The 22,604-nt window shown below is 39.5% G+C and overlaps 1 protein-coding gene across 2 annotated transcripts in view; it reads left to right on the top strand.

The window, feature by feature from the left end:
* The window catches only part of ell2 (elongation factor for RNA polymerase II 2), a 54,823-nt gene extending 32,505 nt beyond the window's left edge, over nt 1-22,318 (top strand). The window contains exons 5-13 of one of the 2 annotated variants that reach the window (XM_034167118.1): nt 1,498-1,757; nt 2,427-2,551; nt 5,671-5,743; nt 5,820-5,901; nt 5,992-6,483; nt 9,973-10,039; nt 10,807-10,978; nt 14,236-14,280; nt 19,951-22,318. In XM_034167118.1, coding sequence (XP_034023009.1) covers nt 1,498-1,757; nt 2,427-2,551; nt 5,671-5,743; nt 5,820-5,901; nt 5,992-6,483; nt 9,973-10,039; nt 10,807-10,978; nt 14,236-14,280; nt 19,951-20,067 — 1,433 coding nt within the window. In that variant the 3' untranslated portion in view covers nt 20,068-22,318. Of the gene's footprint in view, nt 1-1,497; nt 1,758-2,426; nt 2,552-5,670; nt 5,744-5,819; nt 6,484-9,972; nt 10,040-10,806; nt 10,979-14,235; nt 14,281-19,950 lie in introns of both variants that reach the window. The other variant, XM_034167117.1, reaches the window with a different exon arrangement.
* The last annotated feature ends 286 nt before the right edge of the window (nt 22,319-22,604 follow it).

Below are 22,604 nucleotides of genomic sequence, written 5' to 3'. Positions count from 1 at the left end.
TGAGACAACTTTGAGCAGCCGTTCAATTTTGTTTCAGTTCTACGTTTGAAGATGTGGTGTGTGTGTGTGTAATCACCATGTTCAGAGCTGCAGCTCAGCAAAAAAAAAAAAAAAAAAAAAGTCAAGTGATGTGAAACTTCCTGCGGTCTGTTTTCTCACCCCCAGGGATGCATTTGCATATCCTGAGAAACGGTGAAATGAGAGCAATAGTAGAAAAAATTGAGGGTGGAACAGACGCTCGCAGCAGCTGGTTTCGAGTGACAATCGTATTTACCAATGAATAAAGCCCTTGTAAATTTTCTGTACATTTATTTCAGGTCACACTTTGTAACTTGTATTTGCTGCATTATTACTGGCAGATGTGCAGCACTTGTGAATGCAGTTCTTTTTAGATGTGAATTTATTTGGACACATATTTCCAGCATGTGGAATAAAGTTGGCGCTGGCTGAGACAAGCTGTTCAACTGTAGCAGCATGTCATCATCAACATATTGGTCAATAAAAAGTGTGAGCTTGGAAGGCTTTTAAATTACTTTTAGATTGTGTCCTTTTTAGGGGACATGGAGTACTTCCACCATCTCTTAAGAGCTTTAGGATGTTGTTATGACCAGGTGCAGGCAAATTTCCATAATTCAACAACACAAACTACAGGTGTGTATAGTTTTAAACACCTACGTCAGTGGTGTCCAGAAAGGGCCAACAGGGTGTAGGTTTTTGCATCTGCTGACACCGCCAGTTGATTTCACTGTCTAATTTATCCCATCTGCTCAAAGTGAAATCACTTGCTGGAGTCAGTGGCTGGAAAGAAAACCTGCACTTTCTTGGCCCTTTCTGGAATGTCTATACACCACTGACTTAGATCAAAGCTAACTCGCTCTTTTAAAAAGCAAAAAACAAACAAACAAAAAAACCCGCAAAACTTTCTGATCTACTCTGATGGGTAATGAAATAAAAACATATTTGATGAAATTAGGAGCAGGTGTTGAAGTTACATGTCGCTTAAAATGAGGTTGTTTGTCAGTCCTCCCCCATTTACAAATCCTAGGTCTGGAGGCTACCAAGGCCGCTGCTGGTTGTCTAAATATTGGCTCTGCAAAGGCTTGTAACTTGTTAAATTTGAGTATGTGACTCTTATATTGTTGGCTCATATAGTCATTAAGATTAATAACCTAAGTAGACCCCCCCCCAACCACCAACATGACTCAATTATTGTCTGTTAAAGAAATTTTTGACTAAAACTGCAAACTCCAAAAGTGATCTTGTAACTTAAAAAGTGGCTCTGAAAAGCTTGTAGTCTACCTTTTGTGAAAGACTGCAGTTGTGTTACTCTTGAAATCACAGCTGTTGTAATGAAAATAAATGATCCTTTTAAAACTGCTAAGGGATTATACGACTATGACAGGCTGGATATTACAGTAATGGGCAAGACTGCTAGCCATACTTTATAGTTGAGAAGATGTGTTTAATATTGCTTTTACTTCTTTTTTATTTCTGTAGGAAAACAAGTCCATGTCCGTAAGCCGTCACTATCAGCTATGGAGGTGGTCCCAGAACGTAAGCGCTCCACACCAATCAACCCAGCCAACACTATACGCAAGTGCCTTGCCAGCAACCCTGTGTCCCAGCGACCATTGCGAGACCGCATTATCCACCTGCTGGCACTCAGGTCCTACAAAAAGCTGGAAGTGCTTGCCCGTTTGCAGCGGGATGGGATCAATCAAAAAGACCGTAGCTCTTTGGGGACAACTCTACAACAGGTACTAGAATGGGTCTGACCTTTGAAGGATGGGATGAGTCTGTGGAAGGGAATCATTGCTTATTTGCCTTGTTAGTGTTAGGAAAAGTCACTCTACTTGTAGCATTTATTCTGTACAATTAAAAAAAAAAAAAAAAAAAAGACTTACCATCAGTATGATAATATTTGATTTTATTTTTTCATAAATAACACATCTTTAAGCTGCAAGACCAGTTCAGAGAAGTAAAATGCCTTACTACCATAGCCACTGACATCATTTGACCACACAGTAAAGTGTTAGTCCACTAACATGAATTTTTGAAATTACTTAATCTAGAATAAATGATTCTTTTGAACCATTATTCATTTTTTGATTTTCTTCATATTCTATCCAAAGATGAATTAGTCTTGTGCTTTAGTGGTGTTAAGTCTGTTTTTAACCTGATCAAGCACTCCTTCTTGCCCTTTGTAAATATATTAGAGGAATGATTACAAACATGCCTGAGGAAATCCTGTTCACACTGTAAAGGTTTCTGTTTAGTTTGGCTCTGCCAAGAAACAGACTTGGTAGCTAAAGACAATTTGCATACACAGATGTTCTGTCAGCTAAGCAAAAGGGAGATTTCTGTACATTCGCTGTGTTTCTCATGCTGTTGTCTTAACTTTGAAACTGTGTGTGTGCATATGACAGGTGGCAAATCTGAACCCCAAAGATAACACATTTATGTTGAAGGACTTCATTTACCGTGATGTACAGCGAGACTGGCCTGGCTACTCTGAAGATGAGAAGGTCCAAGTTGATCGGATCCTCATTCGGTACAGAATTGATTAATATGACTTCAAAGGCATACTTGCATAAACTAGTGAAACACAAAATCAACATGAAATATTCTCTGCAGACTGTCACATGTACTATGTATTAAGAATGTTTTTACACTTATATTAAAGAGATTTGAGTGAATTAGGTGCACATCCTTTTGTGGCGTCACAGATAGTGATTACCTCTTTCAAACAAAAAAAAAAAACAATTCACATAACACTGATGCTTGAGTTTGCAATGCACTCTATTTCCAGACATTTTTGACAGACACAACATTTTATTTTTGAATGCCTGTTTCAAGTCATTTCCCCACTGGGCAATGATCCTGGGAGTTAGATTGTTATACAGTAGGTTTTGGTAGGGGAATTTGTCCATTTAGTGGTTACCTAACTAAATAAATAATAGTTCTGGCAGCCCATTACCTATTTAGTAAATTATAGCTCTGGCAGCCCATCAGCCCAAATAAGACATCATGGAAATGACACAGATAATTTGTAAAAACTGATATAATTGGAGTTCTGCTGGTAAGCAATTAGGGATGTCAAATCAAATAACCATTATTGCTGATAGACCAGTAGTAGTTATCCATGTATGGTAAACTAAACTTTGTTAGTCATTTCCACCTTGTTATTAAACCAAACCTTTAAAATCAACTTATGTACCCTGATTGTAAAACAGCCCATATAGGCCCTGAGACCCTTGGTTCTATTCTTGGATTCTGTGGCATGAAGCAGATGAGTCTATGGCTCCCCTTGGATGTGATGTCAGTCCATTGCAGGTTAATTGCCCAGCCAAGGCTGGTACCCATTTATAGCTGGGTAGACTGGGACAATGCAGATGATGTCTTGTCAAAGGATACAAAGAGGTAGTAGTATGACTGGGAAACAAACCCAGATAAACATTGTGAGTCCAACTCTCCCATTGAGCCACCTACTCTGCTCATTTAATTTGAGGGTTAGAAATGGTTTTATGGTTAGTCCGTTATATAGTTAGTTTTAGTTATAGGGTTTGTAAGTTTTATGGTTAGACTGTTATAAGATTAATTATAACCTTGAAGGGTATGCATGCCGGAAAGTGTCATACCTATAGAGACTGGATCTTCAGCCTTTGAGGTAGAGAGGTGGCTTGGAATTCTTTATGGAGTCATGATCTTGTTAGGATTGGTGATGCCCATGCCTTTTGATGCCTACTGTGGAGAGAGTAAGTTAAGGAAAAAAAAAAAAGATTCTAAAGAAGCATTTCTCACAAGTTTGTTATGCTTGCTGAAAGTCTTCTGTGAACATTCTTCTATTGTGCACTAGAGGAAACACATCTCCAATTAACGATGGCCAGCCCAGTGTATAGTCACGTGATAGCCCAGATACAAACCTAGTTAAGTAAACCATGCCCAAAGTCTTACTTCTCAGAAAGATAACTTGGAATCATACAAGTTTTACATTCTTCTTTTGGCTACTCCTGTTGGGGAGATAAGCCATCTCCATCTCACCTTGTGCTTTGCATATGTCAATATGACCATCACCATTGAAAAAGGAATGGGCTTAGAGCTAATACTTTATGAAATCCCTTCTTGAAAGAATCTGTCATTCCTATTGTACTCTCTCCACCTTCTTAACACACTTTTCTTGCTTGTCAGCACATTTCCTTCTGCATCTATTATCACCTGAACCTGTTGCACAACCTTTCCAGCTCAGTCCCTTTGTCTGGCCAATCAGTACAAGTCCTTATCTCCTTCATTAGTGTTAAACTTCATGTACTGCTGACTATACATCTTTTCCTTGGCCTTTTGCCACCTTTCTCCTCATGATATGCCACACCTCCTCTACTTCATCTTTACGATTATCCCATTTGGTTTTTGCCATCACCTTCCGACTTTACCTATATGTTCCCATTCTGTGAAAAAGTGTCCTCGACTTTCTTCCCCTGTCCAGAGGCAACAACACCTACCTCCTTATCTGTCTCATTAACTACTTCAGCAGTAGTTGTCCAGCTTCACCTCACCACCATCCAGTTCCTGCCTCACCTTCTCTGTAAATTAGACATGGCAGTCTTCTTTCTTCAGCTTCCAACAGCTAACCTTTGTTTTTATATCTCACGCTTCCTGTTTTTTACTTCCAAAGTCATCCAACAAACCACTGTCTGGTGCTGTCTAGCTACACTTCCCCTGCCACTAGTCTATAGTCTCCCAATTTCTGTCATGTTGCAACTGTTGCACTGTACATAAACCATCTGTGTGCACCTTTTTCCACTCGTATGCGTCACCCTGTGCTGCTCCTTCTTCTTAAAATGAGTGTTCACCATAGCTATTTCCATTGTTTTTGCAAAATCCAACACTGTGCCCTTCCACATTCCTCTGGTTCATAGAGTATCTTCTTATCACCACCTCATCACCACTGTTCCTTTCATTAACACACCCATTGAAGACAACTCCAGACATTGCTCTCTTCTTTGGCTACACTCTTGACAACCTTAATCACTCCAAAAGTCTTGTTTCTCTACATCTCAAAACCCACTTGTGGAGCATATGCACTGATGACATTCACTATCACCCCATCAATTTGGTTTCATCCTCATCACCCTGTCATCACTCAGTGATGTTTGTTTGAATAATGGGGATAAATGCGTATTTTTTGTTTGCAGCTTTGTCTGACAGAAATCTACTCTTTCGAAGTTGAATATTGAAATAAAAATATGACCAATTCTTGGCAGGCAGTGTCTTCCCCTTTGGTTGTTTATATATTTGAGCAATAACTTGAACTTTGTGCCATATGCCACAGGAAAGATTTATATGCATGTGTGGTAACTGACAAGTGTTGAAACTGATCAGTTTGCTCTAACAGATTCGACTTTCAGATTCTGTTACCTTACATGACACCAGGAGTTCATTTAGTTTCTGGAGACTACCATAATATCATACCATTTATGTAGTTATGTATGTTCAGATGGAAAAGTGCTATATAAATGCAGTCCATCTACCATTTAGTGTTTTTTAACGGTAAATAATAGTCAAAATAATAACTGTGTATACTCCAGGAGCAGACTATAAAGTAATAATGATTAGCAGCTAGTTGTTGCCACATAATTATCCACTGATGCTACTTTTTGCTATCTTCACCAGGAAATTAGGTCCCTCTGCAGGGTCTGTCTCATCCAGCAGCTCTCCCAAAGACAGTGTCCCTGCTTCTCCTCAGGTATCTACTAAAGTATAATCTCACAAGCATGCAGTGAAAGTGTTCACTTTAAATGTTAATATCTGTGCCCTCGTAGAAGCACCAGCTGGAGTTTGACTTTATTGACCCTTTGGCACCCAAGAAAACCCGCATCTCCCATCTTAGCAGCCGAGGGCCAGGTGCATCTTTGTCATCGTCCTCATCTGATCGCCGTGATGATGAAGGCAGTACCAGTGATAAACGTTCATCCTTACCCTCCATCACTTCAGGTCCTCTCTCTCACCCCCCTGTCTCTTCCCACGCTCCAGCACCTTCTCACCAGCAGCCCAGCCCAGCCTCCAGCTCCAATTCACCCAGCACCCCAGAGGGCTGTGGCACCCAGGACCTGCCCATGGACCAGGGATCCTCTTGCATGGATCCTTCACCCAGCCCTTTCAGGTCCAACGGGTCCTTGCAGAGCCATGTTCGCCATTCAGTTCCCAGGCCAGTCACTTGTAACAGCCCTCCACCGAACGCCTCAGTCATTGTTACTTCAACTGTCAAAAGAACCAGTTCTTCCGTAACTAGCTCTACTAACAAGAAGTTCAAGAAGAAAACCAAGAAGCATAAAGAAAAGGATAGAGAGAAAGAGACTAAGGATGGCTGCAGTACTTCTTCCAGTGTAGCAAAGCAGGAAGGAAAGAGTCACATTCACCAAAAAAAAAGCTGTGCTGTGGAAGACCATGCAGAGGATACTGGCAAGAACGCTCACACAGATCAAGGTGCGTTTGTTTTCCTAACTGGTTCTAGTGCTAATCTTAAACAGCCCTCATCTGCATGCTTACTTTCATTCACTGTTAGCTCCTGTCCATTTTATCAGTTGACCTAAACTAATTATTTATTAGCAGGTCTGTGGGCAATGATTGTGGATGCAGGTCAGCTTTAGCTCTTACATTAAAAGTCTCCATAATTCAGCTTACTTTCAGATGCACCCAAAATATCTATTTTGTTTTGAGGAATCCCAATGACTAATGACTCGTGTACATTTTGGGGAACAAAACTGAATGTATTGTGACAGATTGTTGATTACAAAAAATCACAACAAAAGACTCCATCCTCAAAAATCAGCCTTCTGCTAAAATGACTCTTCTGACAGGGTGACAGCAATAAGGATTTATTATTTTTACACTTTGTATTTATCATAGAATCTGGTTTGATTGTGTTATGATAAACCCGTGCTTCTGACCTTCTGGTCAATGAATAAAATTATTAGATTCATATGAAAGGAACAGCGAATAAAACAGCAGAGATTGTGTGGAAGGTCATCTAATGCAGTTTTTTTTTTTTTTTTTAAGTTCAAATTGACTACTACCAATTCTTTGTTTGGCATGACTAGATATGTAGTGAATTATTTATTTAATTAAATTGTGTTGTGAAGCCGCCTTCTTGGTATACCAAAAATGTTTGATCAGGGTTAGTGCTATAAAGTATCAGCACATACCAGGATAGAGTTGGGGGGAAAAATGAACAGTAAATGCCAGTTCATTGATTTAGTAAGAATTATTTAGTGTATCCAGAGTGCCAGCCTCTGTGGGCAACAGTGTGGTGGTACTGTATTCTTGGGTTGAATACTTCAGCTTGACTCCTCTAACCATAACCATATCTATCCCCTATCTACATGGAGCTCTGAGATCCTTACGATTGTATTATGGGTATTTGGGAGGTGATCGGTCTAGTGGTTAAGCATTGGGTTTGAGACTAGAGGATGCTCGGTTCAAACCCCAGCCTGACCGGAAAATCACTTGGGGCCCTTGGGCAAGGTCCTTAATCCCATAGTTGCTCCTGGAGTGTAGTGAGCGCCTTGAATGGCAGCACCCTGACATCAGTGTATGAGTTTGTTTGAGTGACTGGGTGAATGTGAGGCATAATTGTAAAACTCTTTGAGCATCTGATGCAGATGGAAAAGCGCTATATAAATGCAGTCCATTTATTATGTTTGCATCAATCCAGTGAGTCCTGTCAAACAGCGTAACATAATGAGTGTTACGTTTAGTGCATACCAGCTACCGGCTGCAGTCCATAATGATCACTAATAGGGCTTGACAAGCAAAGACATGTTGGAAATTTCAGCACCACTGAATTTTACAAGAAAGTAAATGTGTATTTTTGGCAGTGTTTCTAAAATTGTGACCCCATGTTGACATCAGACAACCCAAAATAAATTACTGTATTTTCCAGAATAAGTTGCCCTGGAGTATGAGACGGACCTTTCAAAAAACGCATCATGAAGAAAGGGGGAAAAAAAAAAAAACCACATATGTCACACCGGTTGACAAGTCACATTTATTTCTTAAACATGGTGCTATCGCTTCGTGCAACAAGAAGCAAATTTAATTTAATTGGTGCATTATTTATTTATAGCACAAACACTATGCCAGTCATATGGAAGTTATGTAATTAACTTTTGCGTTACACTGTGTTAGTGAGCAGAAGCTAATGGGCTGTTATTGTAAGTGGCACAAACAATTTTGCTAAACCTTACCATAGATTAGCCTAGCTGACCTGCTGTCACTGTTCTTGTTGTCTCACACAGCCCAAGCACATCTTGTTCCAAGTAGTATGAAGGTTATATTCATGTCATTTATTAAAGAGCATGCAGTTTGAGAGCATGATTATTAAACTCTCAATTGTTCTTTCAGACAAAGAACATTTTTTTCATTCAGAGCTGCTGTTGCTGCTTGTTTTGCAGTTATTGGCATCTGGCTTAATAGTGCATTACTACAACCTTCTGCTCCAGAGTGTGAATCGCAGTACCTCATTCAGTCAGTACACTGTGCCAACTTGTGGCTATGGATGATAATGCAGTATTCCCTCCTCCCCCCATATATATAAGTCACTTTGGTTTAGGCGGGTCTATACTGAATCACAGTATTATCAAAGTAGTGGTATAAGACTTTTGGTACATGTACTGATAATCCTATCCCCATATTTTTGCTATATCAGCACTGAACGTGGTGAGCAGTTAGTCCTCTGTTTTTGCAGCAGTTCAGATTTTCCAAAAAAAAAAAAAAAAAACAACCAAACAAATGAACAAAAAAAAACAGTTTGTGCCATCTTGCTGTGTCTCATAGAGCAGTGGCAGTGTGAGATAAAAGTATGGATAAAACACTCTTAGTTGTCAATCAGGTTAAATACACAAGTTCTCTATTCTTCATGCTCACAGACTGTACACCAGGGTCTTATCCAGACTGAAAGACACCACCATTAGAGTAAAAGTCCACTTTTGAAAATATTTTTTCATATGGTGAGTGATTGAAAAGTTTTGAGCCCAACCAAGAAGTAACCACAACTGCTTTATATTTCATTCATATAAGTATATGTTTGCTTAATTTAACTTTTCTGCATACCAAAAGTGGTATGTGATGCAGTAGCCTTTTTGTTTTCTTTTCAAAGCAATGTTTAAGATAGAGTGGGTCTGTTTGGGGTTCCAGCTTTCAACTCTGGTCAGTTAAGGTGAGGAAAGCCATAAATATAAAAATGGTTAAGGCACTTGGGGTTGGTAAGCTTATCAAACAAACATGCAGGGTGTGATGTAAATTTGGGATAGGGTAAAGGCAAGGAAAATGTAAGTGTGCAAAAGAAAATGCTAATATACCACACATTAAGCAGTATAACTGAAGAATTAGGAAGCTGGGTTACACACAAACATCACACTTATTTATGAATGCATTTGAAAAAAAAACTTATGTAGGCAGTCTTGAGCACATAGATGTATTGATATTGTGATTCTATTGAGTATTCAATGTCCAGTGTATCGTATCGGTTTCAAGAAACAATACAGAGCCCTGCTTTGCACTAAGTCACAGGACCTCCCAGAATAGTAAAAAGAAAAAAAAAAGAAAACTTACTCTGGAAAATATTTTGCTGTATTAAAGATGCATGTTATATAGTCATTTTGCCTCAGAAAAAGAAGTTTAAGGAAATTACTTTTAAAAAGCCTGTGATATGGATGTAAATGTCTGACTGCAGCTGTGTAGTGTGTGTGTGTGTATATGTGCGCAGCTGTTGCTTTTTTAGCTAACTCTTGAAACACTTCGAAGAAAATATAGTTGTACTGATATGAGTTCACTTTTATGGCTTTTAAAATGTCATAGAAATTGATTCACTGTTTGTAGAAGATTCTGTCAGTTCTAAAGACATGACTTCACAGTAGTTGCTGATTCTTTATATTTTAAATTTAAATGTTCTAAAACTTTGCTTTTTGGTCATAGACTCTTCAGACAAACCAGTCCAGTCTTCAGACTTACCTATCACCATGGACTTGCCTGACTATGTATCGTGAGTAACTTTAATGTCTGAAAGATTTCCAAAAACAAGTCCTGTGTTCTGAACCTTTGCTTATTTGAGGTAGTTTAAATTTTCTTTCATTATTTCCATAGTTTGGCAAAAAGGGGTCAGTTTCTTCTAGTGTCTAAGTTTGGCAACAGGTGTACAACAGGTTAAATGTATTCATAGTTAATGTTTTGCACTTGAGAAAATTTTAGGTTCAAAAAGATATTTTTTGTGTAATTTTAAAATTAATGCACCAGTGTAAATTTGTAGTAAGTATTCATGCATAGGTGACGCTTCAAAGTAAATTGGGAGTTGAGAGGCGGTACGCAGCCCGAGTTGAGATCTTGTTGTGCAGCGAGGCTGTGCTGAAGTTCAGTTTGTCTGTTTTCACTGTAACACTGTACAAACTGCTCAGTATGTTTTCGTGCAGTAATGCTGCTTCAGCTTATTAAAAAAACTGATATTTTCTCTTTCTAGAAAAGAGTCACAACAATCAGCCTCTGACCATCTTTAGAAAGCAATACTGTGAATAACTGTTTCTGATACTCTAAAAGCTTTGAAATTAAACAACTTAAGGGTTTTTGTTATTTATGCGGACCATATTTAATTGTAAATGATGCATTTAGGCAGTGGGCTTTAAACTGAAGGCCAAAACCAGCACGCTTCAGAGCTTGTGGCCCCTGGTCTTGACCTTTTAGGGAGGCATATTTCAACTGAAGAAAGTCATTATTCAGTTTAATTTTCTCTTTCTGTTCCCCTTCCCTCTTTATCAGGAAGTACACGCCTTTGGTGTCCATGGACCAGCGACAATGCTACAAGAATGACTTCAATGCAGAGTATGAGGAATACCGCCAGCTGCATGCCCGCATAGAGAGCATCACCCGCCGCTTTACCCAGCTTGATGCACAGTGCCGCAAACTGACACCTGGCACAAAAGAGCACCAGGTTGAATCTTAGTAGATTGCTTGAATATACTCAAGATATATTTCTGTTTTGAATAGTCATTGCCAGTTTTCACTAAACCCACTGTGTTCTTGTTTGAAAACTTTAACTTTTTTAAAATTCATAGGTCAAGAACTGTGAGAGCTGAATAGTTGCACTTTGACTTCATAGGGAATTGTGGCACACTCGAGGCATAGTCTGACACACAGGTGCCTCCGTGTTGAGCAGCTAGTGAAGCCTAGTGAACCCAGATAGATGGCTGCCATTCAGAACCCAATGTACACAGCACCAGCACATGCTTCCTGACCGACAATAGTCCATGGCCCAAGATGGTTTTTGGTACCACTTAAAGGGACTAAACAACAGTCCAGCTTCAGTATACCATGACCTACACAAACATGTATGCTGGCCATCCCAGGGTGGTAGCTAACATCAGGTAGGGGGCAGTGAAGGATTACACAGGGGTCCAAATTTTGAAATGCTCCAGTCATGCTGAAAGGTATACCACATTATTTGTCTGACTATAAAGATTCCAAAAAGGTATAGTGTGGACTATCTATGAATGAATGTTATGGATTTATGGGGTAAATACAGCAAAAATTGTGACGACACGTCAGTTTCAGTTTGTACAGTTGTAAAAAGTTAAAGTTGCTCCAATTTTGGTAAAAAGTGATGCAGATTTTTTGGTTGCATTAACAGGATCCAACAAATAATGTTTCACATTTCAAAACGATTGGAGCATTTTTTTTTTTTTTTTGACCTCTGTAATCCTTCATTGACCCCTACCTGGCTATAGCTACCACCCTGGTATGGCCGGCAGACAGTTGTGTAGGTCATGGTATACTTAGTCTGGTTTGTAAGTGTGGTTTAGTCCCCTTAAATGGTACTGATCAGGTCAAAATTGACTACAACCCCTGACAAAAATTATGGAATCACCGGCCTCGGAGGATGTTCATTCAGTTGTTTAATTTTGTAGAAAAAAAAGCAGATCACAGACATGACACAAAACTAAAGTCATTTCAAATGGCAACTTTCTGGCTTTAAGAAACACTATAAGAAATCAAGAAAAAAAGATTGTGGCAGTCAGTAACGGTTACTTTTTTAGTCCAAGCAGAGGAAATAAATATGGAATCACTCAATTCTGAGGAAAGATTATGGAATCACCCTGTAAATTTTCATCCCCAAAACTAACACCTGCATCATATCAGATCTGCTCGTTAGTCTGCATCTAAAAAGGAGTGAACACACCTTGGAGAGCTGTTGCACCAAGTGGACTGATGTGAATCATGGCTCCAACATGAGAGATGTCAATTGAAACAAAGGAGAGGATTATCAAATTCTTAAAAGAGAGTAAATCATCACGCAATGTTGCAAAAGATGTTGGTTGTTCACAGTCAGCTGTGTCTAAACTCTGGACCAAATACAAACAACATGGGAAGGTTGTTAAAGGCAAACATACTGGTAGACCAAGGAAGACATCAAAGCGTCAAGACAGAAAACTTAAAGCAATATGTCTCAAAAATCGAAAAATGTACAACAAAACAAATGAGGAACGAATGGGAGGAAACTGGAGTCAATGTCTGTGACCGAACTGTAAGAAACCGGCTAAAGGAAATGGGATTTACATACAGAAAAGCTAAACGAAAGGCATCATTAACACCTAAACAGAAAAAAACAAGGTTACAGTGGGCTAAGGAAAAGCAATTGTGGACTGTGGATGACTGGATGAAAGTCATATTCAGTGATGAATCTCGAATCCGCATTGGACAAGGTGATGATGCTGGAACTTTTGTTTGGTGCCTTTCCAATGAGATTTATAAAGATGACTGCCTGAAGAGAACATGTAAATTTCCACAGTCATTGATGATATGGGGCTGCATGTCAGGTAAAGGCACTGGGGAGATGGCTGTCATTACATCATCAATAAATGCACAAGTTTATGTTGATATTTTGGACAATTGAAAGGATGTTTGGGGATATCATTTTTCAAGATGATAATGCATCTTGCCATAGAGCAAAAACTGCAAAAACATTCCTTGCAAAAAGACACATAGAGTCAATGTCATGGCATAGGGTCAGTGTCAATGAGCAGATCTGATTTGATGCAGGTGTTAATTTGGGGGATGAAAATTTACAGGGTGATTCCATAATTTTTTCCTCAGAATTGAGTGATTCCATATTTTTTTTTTCCTCTGCTTGGTCTAAAAAAGTAACCGTTACTGACTGCCACAATCTTTTTTTCTTGATTTCTTATAGTGTTTCTTAAAGCCAGAAAGTTGCCATTTGAAATGACTTTAGTTTTGTGTCATGTCTGTGATCTGCTTTTTTTTTTTTCTACAAAATTAAACAACTGAATGAACATCCTCTGAGGCCGGTGATTCCATAATTTTTGCCAGGGGTTGTACTTATGGATGAGGGGGAAAATCCTGAAATAACAATACAGCTTTTGTTTGTGAAGCACCACATACTGGTTCTCAGGCATGTCATTCAGCCCCATTTCTGAGAAATTTCATGTTTAATCTGTTTTCACACCCTTTGTAAATTGTGCTCCTCACCCACTAGTTTTTCTTACCCTTTTTGTAGGTTTCTTTTTCTTCAGTACTCCAGATGCAGTTTTAAGAATGTAAAACGTCTGCAGCAAGAACAGGCTTGCAACCCGAAATCTGTACAATAATGTTTGAAGCATGCATTAGTTGACGTGGAGTCTGTTTATCAAGCATCACTTTGTTACTGCTGAAGCAGGGATGGCTCACTGCGATGTAAGATCATTGTTTGGAAGGGTCATACTAAGTTCTTCTTAGCTCTTCGTTTTCTGTCACCACAGCAGCTCATTGTCATATTGACGCCTACAGCCCAAATAAATTGTAGCACAATATTGTAATGTTAAGTCTTTTTTTTACTTATGCAAGAAATATTACACTCATTATTGACTAGATGTATAGGAAAAAAAAATATTTGGTGAGGAGCTGCACCCCCACCCCAGTCAGTTTGCTCCCTCACTTTGGAAGATTTGCTTATTTTAAAATTTCCCAATGACATTTCTGTGTTCTACATTCTGTGAAGTGGGCCTGAATCTCATACTATCAAAGCTTCTGTCCAGTGTGCTGTTTTTGTACTAAATTAATACACTGTGCTCTAAACTATGTATGTTAACCAACCCCTCTTACACAATTTAGTGACTATCATATCTGAATTTTTATTTTAATGAAACACATTTTTATTATGAGTGCTCTGTTTTTAGTTATATTTTTATTTTTCAGAAAGCACAAGAGGAAGTCTTGAAAGAGTACAACATGATGAATCAAGTGAGTATATACACAGGTTTTTGTGCAACTACATTTTTATCCCCTGCTGGCCAAAGGCCTGAAGGGGTTTGTCGTAGCGATTTCCATCTGTCTGTCTCAGTCAACTCCTCTCACATTTGTATGAGGAATTTCAAGAAACTTGGTACAAGTTCTTGTTATAGGTTGGTTGTATGGATATTGTATTATTCGAGTTGGGGCCATTTTACCAGCGTTATGGCCCTTGATTAACAAATTTAGACTCCATCAGTTTCATGAGTGGGTGCCTGCATTTTGAAATCAACTCCTCTCATATTTTTAGGAGGATTTTTGCAAAACTTGGTACAACCCCTTGTTATTTGAAAATTCAGCAAGGTATGTCATCTATAATATATTCCAGTTCTAGTGTATATCTAAAAAAAAAAAGGAAGAGTAGAGTCACTTAAGTGCCTGGTCTTGAGAACCAGGGATGTCGGTTGAAAAGCTTTTTTTATCCCATGGGAACTCTCCCTACCCACCCAAGCGGCTCAAGAAAATGGACATATCATAAGAAAATAGACATCATGTATATAAGTGATATTTAAATAAGGGAAATAAACAGTATATACAAAAAATGTGGTTTATATATAATATTATAGGAGTTAGCTTCCAAAACCTAAATATTAATATAGGAGAAGATTGTAGTACATGTATACTTAGTTTGTAGACAAAGTAGTACAATTAAATTATAGCTAGCTTATGGTTATTATATGATAGAAACAGAAGCTATGATGTAATATGTATTGGTATCTATCTAAAGTAAACCCTGCTAGCTTACTATAGGACGATAAAATGTATAACTTATATGCTATCAAATGGAACCCTGCTAGCTTACTATAGGACGATAAAATGTATAACTTATATGCTATCAAATGGAAACCTCAAACTAGGTACAGTCACTTGCCCAGTTCCAGATCACTGCTGTAGTTTTTGTGCCGCCGTTTCTCGTAATCAGCACGAATAAGCTAATACTTGGTACCAATGGAAAGATTGATGTTTTGTCTACAAACGACCACAAGCTCGACCGGATCCAGCCATCCTTGTGACCAGCAGAGGAATCAAAACATCCGGTGTGCTCACTTTTTCTGACCCACTCATTCTTGCAAGTTTTAAAGTAATGATCTCTAAAACGTAGCAAAGGTGAGTTAGCCGTTCGGTGTTTTTGGTTCTAGAGGGGGAAAATACTTACTTGGGTAGAAAATGTCAGTGTGTTATGTCTTGCTGTTTAATTGCTGCGCGCATTTATCTCTGACGCGAAAATTTGCCGGTTGCGGATCACTGAAGCAGCAGCCTCATGTCTGTACTTGAGTCATGTGGACTTTGGGGGTCATCTCAACATCACGAATGGACATGAATGTGGGGGCTTTTACTTTTTAATTCGGGAGAAATCTCACTTCCACATGCTTGAACCCTCGTGCGCATGCGTGAGTTTTTTCACGCGTGTCGGTGACGTCATTTCCCTGTGGGCAGGCCTTGAGTGAGATGTGGTCCCGCCCTCTCGGCTGAATTCCTTTGTTTCACACGCTGCTCGAGATGGCGCGCGTTGCTTTATCAAAATTTTTTGTGGACCTGTGAGGAATATCCAAGTGGACACTATTCGAGAAATTAAGCTGGTTTTCGGTGAAAAGTTTAACGGCTGATGAGAGATTATGGGGTGTTTGTCGGTGTAAGGACTTCCCACAGAGAGGGATGTCGCGCAGCGCTTCCAGGCGCCGTCGTCTGGCTGTTTCGAGCTGAAAACATCCTAATTTAAGGCTTAATTCACCCAGGACGTCGTGAGAGAACAGAGAAGATTCAGAAGAGGCTGGCATGAGGACTTTATGCGGACATTCCACTGTTTGACATTTTTCAATGAAAGACGTGCGCGCAAATTCGCCGAGTCGTTTCTGTGACGACTTGGCGAATCTGTTTGCGCCGCGACAGGAAAAACACCTCCGTGTTGAAAACCATTTGTAAAATTCAGGCGGCTTTTGATGGCTTTCAACAAGTGAGTAACTGAGAACTTGTTTAACAGCTTGGGCATGTTCCAACTTGCCCGTTAAGGTTTCCAACGGAGGTGTTTTTCCTGTCGCGACCCCCCGCGGTCGGGTCCGGCCCGACATGCGACTGCCCGCACGTTCTTTCATTACAAAATGTCCGTTAACAATGGAATGTCCGAATAAACTCCTCATGCCGACTTCTTCTGAAAGTTCTCTGTTCTCTGACGACTTACTGGGTCAACAGAGCCTGAAATGTGGAAGTTTTCAACTTGAAACAGCGAGACGCTGCCGCCTTGAAGCGCAGATTGCTGTCAGGCACCGTGGGCCATCCTTACGGCGACACTACCAGACCAAAATCTCTCATCAGCCGTTAAAATTTTTACCGAAAACCAGCTGAATTTATCGAATGGTGTCCACTCAGTTGTGCCTTACAGTTTTGAAAAAATTTTGATCAAACAAAGCAGCAGTCTCTGAGCCATTCCTAAACAATGAAAAAATCGACGAGAGGGTGGGCGACTCCTCACTCAAAGACTGCCCACAGGCGAATGACGTAACCGACAGGCGTGAAAAAACTCTCGCATGCCCACGAGGGTTCAAGTATGTCTGATGTAATCACACGTGATTCAAATCCATATGGTTTTTGAAAAAAATAATGTCGGATACTTTTCTAATAGACCTCGTACATGTTTATACAACATATACATATGTTGATTATAAGCATATTATGCTATCAATTGATATTTATTATTCTATCCTGTGATTCTTTAGCTGTTTCTCTTGAATTAAGAAAGAAATTCTTCACTAAAACTAGCTAATTTTACAGTTTTTGCTAGAAGTACAAATAGCTGAAGTATGTTGACAAAACAAATGTTATCCATTACCTTGAAATGTTATCAGAATGTACTAAAGCAGCATTTGCCAGCAGGGGATATTGTGCTTTTAGACAGTGCTTAATTTGTAAAGTGGGAGGTCCCGGAGCGCAGAGGATGGGTGGCTCCGGTGCAGAAAAAAAAAGAAGGGCGGGGGGGCTTGCGAACAACGCTGTGCGCCACACCGAAAATAAACTGGGCATGTATTGTAGGCCTAATAACACTAATCACACCAAATCCGGATAGAGTACAAATTCCTGTTTAATGACGTACAGTCGTCCCTCGTTTATCGCGGGAATTACGTTCTAAAAATAACCCGCGATAAACGAAATCCGCGACGTAGTCAGCGCTATTTTTTACACTTATTATAGATGTTTTAAGGCTGTAAAACCCCTCACTACACACTTTTCTCAAACAGGCATTAACGTTTTCTCACTTTTCTCTCTTGTGTAAACACTTTTTTTTTTTTTTTTTTTCTTCTGTGCGAGAAGATTATAAACAGACACACGCAGAACACAATGTGCGGCTCTCCCTTCACTCACTGCCTCCGGGGGTACGGATGCGGGACCCGCAAAGAATCCAAGTCCTCTCTCGGTGGCCACGGAGCTCTGCGGCTACGGTCAACATCCGGATCAAAACAGCGAGCGTAGCCTCTGGACCTGTTGCCAGATTTGGCGCAATTCCGCACAGCAGACAGGGGGGCGGTATGAGTGGCAGTGAGAGCAATCGCGGTGATTTTTTTTTTTTTTTTTAATATCTATATATAGATATCTATATATAGATATCTATCTATATATTTTGTTAGTCAAGAGAGGTAGCGGATCACGGATCCAGTATAAATAGCTGGCGGAGCCAACGTCAGAGGTTCTGGAGCGCGCTCCGGCTTGCTCCCCCTCAAATTAAGCCCTGCTTTTAGAGCACTCTTTTTAAACTACTTGTGCCAGTTTTCATGCAATTATAATGCCTCAGCATTCCTGCGACCACAGTGTACAATTCAGATGAAGTTTTGTCTTTACGACTTTGTTGATTGACAAATGGGACAGCATTACTACCATCTTGTTTACAGAAAAATAAAAAAATTCTAATTTTAATATACAAAAATAAATGCTTGTTTTGTCTAGCTACCCATCCACCCAGTCAATAATGACTGACATCTCTTGCGGTTGCGTGGCCTTCCGGCTTGTACTATAGTGTTATACATGATTTGACCAGCAGATGTCAGCAGTCTCTCATGAGCTGTTTAATTAAGCTGCAAGTAAAGAATTTTCTGATGTGATTGTTTGAGAGGTTTATTGAATTGTGGAATTGGTACTCTCTATTTTTCATCACATAATGTTCAGTATGAAATATTTGGCCCAAATTCAATCTTCTGACAGATGCCATGAGTACTTGCTCAATCGGTGATGTAAGTGCACCACTGAGTTTTGTTTTCTCCTTAGTTAATGGAAGACTGTCCCAACAAAAAAGCTGAACGCAGTTGTTTTGAAATGTATGCTCAAGGTATCGAATTTAAAAGCGTTTTAAAATTTGTGGTATTCTGGGATTTCGTGCAGTCTAGCATTTGTGCACTTGCATTTGTGGTTGAGTGATATTTCGGAGTAGCATTTCACCATGCACATTAAACCCAAACGAGTCAGTATTTATCTTGGACCCCTAGTTCCCAGCTTTGGGTCAGAGATCCCCTTTGGGGGGTACCAAAGATCATAGGGGTCCTGAGATTTTCCCTGCTCTAAGGTTTCCACAGTTAACATACTCAGAACTAAGAATAGGAATCATAGCTAATTAAAACTATCATTTTTTTGGGATACCCCAAACAGAATGTGTATCTTTTTTTGTGTACACACACAAAATATATACGTGTGCGTGTGTGTGTGTGTGTAAATTTAAATTTTGGGGAGGATCGCCATTAATTTGGGTGTGTGCAGGGCTCTGCTGTTCTCCACCGTTGCTAGGTGTCACGGACGTGACTGTAAACATCAGTTGGCGGCGTGCACCAATGACAACATGACATACACAGTGTTTCACCAGGTGGCAGCCAATCATAAGTTGACCCACAGTGTTCATAGTTTTCTATTGTCCATCCATTAATCATCCAGCAGGTGGCAGATACACCTATAGAATATTACATAGGCAAAGAAAAGTTGCTTTTTTGATTGCTCTAGTGCATCACAAATTGAACAGTTTAACCCTCATGATTATCTCTTTTTCATCTGATGAGTTACAGGATGACAGAATATGTTTCTGTTATTAATGACACAAATCTGGCTGGGATTGACAAACCTACTTCCTCACATGTCTACATTTTTGCTCTCCAAGCCCCGGTGCTGCTAAAAGTGCAGCGAATTTTGATACTGGGAATTATTTTCAGGAAAATGCTTATTATTTTTATTTATTTAGGTGTTTTTAAAGCAAAATTACAGGAATATGCTAATTTGCATAATTTCAGATATTGCATGAATACCCAAACTGGTTAGACTGGCATAAACTTGAAAACTAAAGTAGTGTTGTGTATAGAACTGAGTTTCTTGCTAATTATACAGAGAAAAGAAAGTGACCATGTTAAACTACAAATTTGTGTTTTGTTGCAGAGAAGGTGATGAGAGCACCTCTGTTATTGGAACAGCTTTTCTATTTGTCCCAAAAATATGTTTTTCCATTAAGATGAGATGCTGTTTCATGGATACTGATGCATTTTGAAGACTAAAATGGTCAAATGCTTGAAAGTGGTGTACATTTTTTGGGGTTGTCATTTATTGTGACAGTCTGTGTAAACGTGGAGCCTGATACCATCTGTGTGTGTTTTGCAGCATACCCCCAACTACCATGAGGCCAAGCAGCGCTGCGAGTACCTGCACAACAAGTTGGCCCACATCAAGCGGCTGATAGCTGATTTTGACCTGCGCAGAGCAAAGGCTTGGTCCTGAGGGTGCAGTGCCGCCCACCTCACAAATCAGTATTGAGAAGTCTCAAACCAGGAGGAGATGCCTAACTGGATCTCATTTGTTGTTGCTTCTTCTCCACAGCAACCCCACTCCTGCTTTCCTTTTCTCAGGCATCCTTCTTCGTAGCTTCTTTTCTAACCTTTGATTCCACAGGCTCTGTTCTTGCCTGCACTCTTTAAAGCCTCACACTTACTTTAACCTCGTGTTTTTTTTTTTTGTTTTTTCTTCCACCCCTTTTTTTTTCCCCCTGAATGAGCTCCAGCAGATTTCCATTCCACTGGACCAGCGGAAAGTGCAACATGCATGGATTTAGGGAAAAACTTATTCTTCTGAGTTAACTTTTGAAAAACTTTTATCTTGAGGCAAAAACAGAACAAAAGTATATTTGAGCACCAGAGGAAATATTAACATGTATTTAAGAAAAAAAGAGGGAAATCTATTTATTTTAGGGCTCATAGTGCAAAAAAGAAGAGTCCACAGATGATTTATGGTTCAACTCCTGTTCATGCAAAAACAAAGTACCGTGGGCCTTATGTGTGCGACTGGCAGGCATTGTGTCATCAGCACCAGTGGCTCTTTTGTCTCAGTTCCTTTATTTTTCCACATTTGCTGCAAAACTAGAAGATAACTTTGCATGGACACATTGCGGTCACGCTGATGCTGATACTGAAACAAAGGGAAAAAAAATGCACAGTAAAAATCAACTGTGATGCAGCAACAGTATGTGTGCTCAGATTGTAAAATTTGTTTGTTCCATGAGCTGAGGAGAATAGTCCTTTATCGTGGCCCCTGTCATGGGGCCAGTATTCCTACACAAACAGTGTTTCAGGGCTACGGTGCATTATAGGTGCCTTAAGGTGCTTACACACGAAAAAAGATGAGCTAGGCCAGTCTACAGACTACACAAAGAACTATAACTGCCTGGAAACAGGCTGTGTGTGCGCGTGTGTGCGTGGTAGCGCAATAGGATGGGAATGTTGTGTGTGATCTAAGTGCTAAACAAAAATGTATGTGCACACGTATGGTTAATGAGAGTAAGAGGAGGAATAAAACAGTAAAGTGTTTATTAAAAAAAAAAAGTGATAAATGTGAAAAACTTAAGAAAAAACAAAAAAGCTGCTACTGTGTTTGACCAGTGACAGTATGCAAGAATGCTGCTGGCTGGAGTAACGGAACATGATCTTAAAAGGGGGAGTGGGTGTTTAGTTTCCAGAATTCATCTCTAGGCTCTGGAACAGAGTGCACCTTCCCCTTTAGCTTTATCCAATGGACACCCCCCCCCCCCCCCCCCCCCACACACCTTGCTTTTGGAAGAGGCACAAAAGTAGGAGGAAAAAAAAAAATCATGCATAAGAGGATGACTGTATTACGATGTCATTTTAATTTTTTTCTGTTTTGAGTTGAAGATTTCAGTAGAGCCTCTTTGTTTGTTTTTTTGTTTTTTTTCTCTCGTTATCAACAAATCATGTTGATGGATGAATTGGTTATATGAAAATTGAGAATTGAGTCTATATTTTCAACAAGCGAAATGTTGAAAGTTTTCCAATAAAATTTATTGCTAGCCCAGTGAGTATGAAACATTGAGACTGGAATATGTTTAATTCCTTAAGATTTAATAAAATATTTTGGGAAGATCTACTGTGTCCCTGGAAAATGAACCTAGTCAGCACTTTGTCAGCAGCCTGACCTTCATTTTTGTGCACACACAAAAGTGTGTTCTGTATTGAAACATTTCTTTTTTTAGTGATGATTGAGCAGTTGTCGTTCTCTCAAACAGCCCGTCTCTGCAGTGGACTGGCTGTTTTGTTTGTCTGTCAAAATCAACATACTTGCACAAGCTTCTCCATTCAGTCATCATACTGCTTTAGTCAGCGAGAAGCTCTGTTCTGAGTTACTTTAAGTTATTGTATAGACAAAATCAGCACTTGTGCCTTTGTGTCCTAAGGTCACAACACATCCACAAGAGGTCAGGCTTAATCTGGATTACCATTGCAGACAATGTAGGCTTCATATTTTAGTTTAGTTTTCTTTGTTTCTACTGCAATGGTCATTTCTTCAAGGGTGTGTCAACACAGATTAGATGGTAAAGTGACATGAGGCGGCATTTGAATTACTCTTTGTGAAGAGATGACATTTAAAATTGGCCCAATGTCAGTTTTGAAATGTGAAACTAGTGAAATCTAATCCTGCCCAGATGAAAATGTCATTTCAATAAAAGGTTTTATCTGGAAAATGTTGCTGTTATGTTTTTCCTCAGATTTTTGAAAATACAGAAAATGTTTTGCAGTTTGTGGAGACAGAACAAACCATATCATTTATTAAAAAAAATGAATTTAAAGCTAAAATTACAGTTTGAGTTGCATTGGGGAACTGGTTGGTCTTAGGACTGTGCCTTGTGGCACTCCAGAGGTGACTGGGATGATTTCAAACTTACCCTTTGAAAACAGCATTGTGTTCTGCCAGTTTGGACGGACTCGATCCATCTGCGTTGCCTCGGATCTCATTGTGGTCTAATGTCA

Source organism: Thalassophryne amazonica, chromosome 3, assembly GCF_902500255.1.
Source record: "Thalassophryne amazonica chromosome 3, fThaAma1.1, whole genome shotgun sequence".
Taxonomy (NCBI): Eukaryota; Metazoa; Chordata; class Actinopteri; order Batrachoidiformes; family Batrachoididae; genus Thalassophryne; species Thalassophryne amazonica.
This window is presented reverse-complemented; position numbering and strand designations above follow the sequence as displayed.